The sequence below is a fragment of the Octopus bimaculoides genome, chromosome 6 (assembly GCF_046866305.1).
Source record: "Octopus bimaculoides isolate indiv1 chromosome 6, ASM4686630v1, whole genome shotgun sequence".
Lineage (NCBI taxonomy): Eukaryota > Metazoa > Mollusca > Cephalopoda > Octopoda > Octopodidae > Octopus > Octopus bimaculoides.
The window spans coordinates 26,845,201-26,850,067 of NC_142933.1; the positions used below are offsets into that span (position 1 = coordinate 26,845,201).

Sequence of the window (4,867 nt, forward strand, 5' to 3'; positions counted from 1 at the left end):
GAAGAGCTTGTAGTGGGCGCCTGAAACAAGATGCAGCTGTAGATATACAATGAAAATGAAACAATTTGTTAATACAGAGAATGGAAATATCCAACAATGTAATATAATGCACATGGAAAATAATATTCCAGCGGCACAAGTCAAGTTCAGCTTGGTAAGTGTTGTTGGCTGTCAAAAAAAAAAAAATTTTTTTTACTTACGCCACTGCAGTTCCTTTATTACTTGTGATTGATGCAGTGACGCAAGAAATTTCCATGAGTGTTCATCACTAATAGGATAAAACATATTTTGAGCCTTGTTTTACAAAAGGAATGCTGAAAAATGCAATATACAATGCAGTCAAATATAAATTGTCTTGGAGAGTTTCTTCGGCCAGTGCACTGTACGGCCAGACCTAGTGACATAGGGTTCACTTGTGGTAGTTTTCAACGATGAAGGTGGAGTTTTCACAGGTGTATGTGTTGGTGATGATAAATGTGTATGCGTTGGTGATGGTGTTGACAAAGGTGTATGCAAAGGTTGAAAAGGGGGTATGTCAGTATTGTCAATGGAAGATGTAGTTTTATCAAAATACGCTTTCTTCAGACGGTCGATAGACACGGTCTCCATACGACCATTAGCGTCTATTTTTAAAAAATTGGGTGTGCAAGAGAGCACACGAAAGGGTCCTTTATAAGGAGAAACAAAAGGTCTTCTGACAGAATCATCCCTAACAAACACATGTGACCAAGAATCAATGTCTGATGGCCCTTTAGAAGGTGAAGATTGTTGCCGGGGACTCATAGTAGGAAGGTTAGAAAAATAATCTCGTAATCGAGTGACATAGGACGTTGGATTTGGAGGCTGTGATATGTCTGGTACCAACATCGTACCAGGCAATGCCAGTGTGGTACCATACAATAATTCCGCTGCAGAAAAACCAAGGTCTGCTTTAACCGCAGTCCGGCATCCAAGTAGGACAACAGGAAGAAACTCCATGTCTGCGGATTGGGCGAGGCGCGCAATGCGGCCTTTAGTTGCCTATGAAAACGCTCCACCATCCCATTAGAATCGGGATGGTAGCTGGTGGTGCGTATATGATGCACCCCGAGGATTTGTGATAACTCACGAAATAATGCTGCTTCAAATTGTCGACCACGATCAGTGGTCAGGCTGGACGGTACGCCGAACCTAGAAACCCAACCAGAAACGAAATCTCGTACAACAGTCTCAGAAGAAATATCTGCTATATGAATGGCTTCTGGCCAGCGGGAGAAACGATCAACACAGGTTAAGAGATATGAGAACCCGCGACTCACAGGCCATGGTCCAACCAAATCAAGGTGAACATGGCGAAAACGGGCCCAAGTGGTAATTGATCACCGCATGTTGGGCCAGAAAAACCGAGCAGTGACAAGTTTTACTGTTGCAGAGATGCCCGGATGTGACAAGGAATGAAGGGCATCAAAAACAGAATGCTGATAGTTCTCAGGCACTAAAGGCCTAGGAGAACCGGTGGACGTGTCACACAATATAGAGCCTTCTGATAAAGGGAGCGGGAGATAGGCAAATTTACAATTGTTGAATTTTGGCGAAGTTAAATCTAACTTCGACAAAAGAGGTTGGTCCTGCGAAATAGCAAGTAAATCAATTGTTGTAGGAGAGGAAACAGAACTGACAGGGAGTCTCGAGAGAGCATCAGCAGGGATGTTCTCCTTCCCTGGCACATGACGAATGTCACCTGTAAACTGTGAAATATAGTCCAGGTGACGGAAAGCACCAGGAGAGAGTTTGTCTGTTTTAGAAGACAGAGCGAACGTAAGGGACTTGTGATCAGTATAAATCACAAACTCCCGTCCCTCGAGCTGGTGCTGAAAATGCCGAACCGACAGATAGATCGCTAATAACTCACGATCAAAAGTACTATATCTGCGTTTGGCATGCTGCAATTGGCAGGAAAAGGAAGCCAAAGGTTGCGTTTGATTATCTACGGTGTGTTGCAAAACAGCACCAACCGCAGGATTTGAAGCATCCACTGATAACGAGAGCGGAGCATCAGGAGTCGGATGTGCAAGAACAGGAACGGAGGATAATTACTGTTTCACGAACTCAAAAGCATACAACGCCTCAGTAGAAAGAGTTAGTTGAGCATCCTTCTTAGAATGGCCTTGTAGTAACCTTGTTAAAGGAAGTATCTTGTCTGCACACCGGTCTATAAATCTTCTGTAGAAGTTGACCATGCCTAAAAAATGGCGAAGTTGCCGCAAAGAAGTTGGAGGGGCGATGCGTTGAATAGCATCGACCTTAGCAGGAAGAGGTTTGATCCCATTAGAATCAATATAGTGCCCCAGAAATTCCAGGGAGGACTACCCGAAAACACAATTGTCGGGGTTTATCTTCATATTGTATGCGCGGAGTCGCTGAAAAAGTTGCGACAAATGGTGGAGATGATTCTCTTTTGTATCACTAGCGATGAGTATGTCATCGACATAGGCGAATACAAAATCAAGTCCACGAACAACTTCATCTATAAATCTTTGGAAAGTGTTTGTCGCATTCCGCAGACTGAAGCTCATAAAAAGAAATTCAAAATAGCCAAAAGGAGTAGTGGTGGCAGTTTTTGGAATGTCCTCTGGATTAACTGGAATCTGGTGATAAGCGCGAACCAGATCAATCTTGGAAAAGATAGTGTAACCATGTAGATTTGCTGAAAAATCCTGCAAATTCCTAATTGAATAACGATCTGGGACCGTTACAGCATTGAGTCGCTGATAGTCTCCCACCGGACGAAAATCAGAATCACCTTTTCGCGCCAAATGAAGGGGAGATGCCTATGGGCTGGTGGAGGAGTGTATGAGGCCGAGTTGAAGCATGTGTTCAAACTCGGCCTTAGCCGTCTTAAGGCGGTCCGGTGCCAAACGTCGTGGGCACGAAAAAACAGGCGGCCCAGTTGTTTTGATATAATGGAGGGTGGAATGAGTGGGCTTTGCCGGCTTAAAAGTTATGTCCATCAGCTCGGGAAAGGAAGCTAGAAGCGAATGAAAAACATCCCCAGCAGTGGCAATAAAAAACGCTGGGCTTAGAGTTGAGTTAGTAGAGCCCTTTGCCGGCGTAAAGAGGGATGTCGAATCGTCGACAAGCCTCCGACGCCGAACATCTACCAACAAGTTAAAATGATTTTAAAAGTCCGCACCCAAAATAGGATGCGGAATGTCAGCTATGACAAAAACCCATTGAAAATCTCTACGAAGACCAATGTCTAGGCGTAGAGAAAGCTGACCAAATGTATTTATCGGAGAGGAATGAATTGCATGCAACACTATAAGCGAACGCTTAGGTTTGTCAGTAGTAAAGCGAAGAGGCCAAATACTATAGCACGACCCAGTGTCAATCATGAAGGACTTCTTCGACACCTGGTCCTGGACAAAAATTGCACGATGAAAGGTAGGTGCAGATGAAGAAACAGACGTGCTCAATTTCTTCCTTGGAAGTTTTCCGAAACTTTAAAGGAGCATGGTTGAATGCACTTGCGTGCCTTTTCAGCGAATTTCGTATGATACCAACACATACCAGGTTGTGTCCTAGAAGTCGAATGATTACGAAATCTGCTACGAGAGCGTGAAGAAGACCGCTTAGAACGGCACAGATCATTCACCCGACGCGTAAGTTCTTTCAGTTTGTCAGCAAAAACATCATAGGAGGGAGAGGATTTATGTGAGGCAATTGATGAAGCCCCAGAAGAGAGACAGGCGCCGTGTGCAGGCTGGGCGGAAAATTCAAGAATCTTGTCCGCCAAGAGAGAAAGAATGATTTCTAATGAAGATTCATCATATTCATAAAAAGAAAAAACAGCAAGAGCAAGTAATAAGAATATCAAAATAGTCGTTGAAAAATATCGTTATAAGTATAAAATTACCATAAACAATTATAGAAAAATGGAGAAGAAAACGATTCAATACATACGCACGTTTCAAAGGACAATAGAAATATATAAGAAAAAATTATAACCATAGTAATTATAATTAAATTTACGCATTGTAATTTTCATCACTGAAACGCACGTATGTATTGAATCCTATTTTGTATTAAATCTAATTTTGATTCAACATCTTTTTCTCCTCCATTTTTCTGTAATTGCTTATGGTAATTTATACCTTTTCAACTACATATATATATATATATATATATATATATATATGTAGTGAAACTACCTATCGCCATTATATACAAAACCATCTATCGCCATTATATTCAAACAGACCATCTTCTCTCACTATAAATATGACAGACGCGAGCGTAGTAGAAAACATCTCTTTCCCTGTTATCACCTGACTGATTATTATTTGAAGCGGCAACTGCTTCGTACTGTTCCCGCCACAACGCAAACTGACCAACCACAGCCCTTAATAAGGTCACGTGATAGTGTGTTTCTAATACTCCATCGAAGCCTACTTTCAGCTATAAATAGACTGCTAGATACCCAGCAAATTCGTCTCGGTTCAGATCTCTTAGAGACCTGTTCCGTGTACCACACAGAGCAGCAGCAGTTCCAGAGACTATATCAACAGCATCTCCAACAACGACTACCAGCATCGCCGCCACCAGTCAACACGACACTACGACTACCACCATCGTCGCCGCCAGCGTCAACACCACTTCAACTACGAACTACAAGATTCGCCACCGACGTCGCCAACATGATTTCTATACGTACACCAGCTAAACCAAACAACCGCGGCACTTCTCTCTTCGATTCTGTTTGTGTGATTCATCTTCACCGCGATAAATAATAGACAAGAGCCCAGCTTGCGATGAACGTCTGTACTCAAGAACCCGGCTCGGCATGGAAGCCCTAACATCACGACGAGTGATCGCTCTGCCCCACACG

General features: G+C 43.0%; 1 protein-coding gene across 1 annotated transcript; it reads right to left on the minus strand.

The window, feature by feature from the left end:
- Positions 1-339: 339 nt before the first annotated feature.
- On the minus strand, positions 340-978 carry LOC106869797 (uncharacterized). The gene has a single exon (XM_014915657.1). It carries the CDS (start codon positions 976-978, stop codon positions 340-342), a length of 639 nt encoding a protein of 212 aa, XP_014771143.1.
- Between the last annotated feature and the right edge of the window lie 3,889 nt (positions 979-4,867).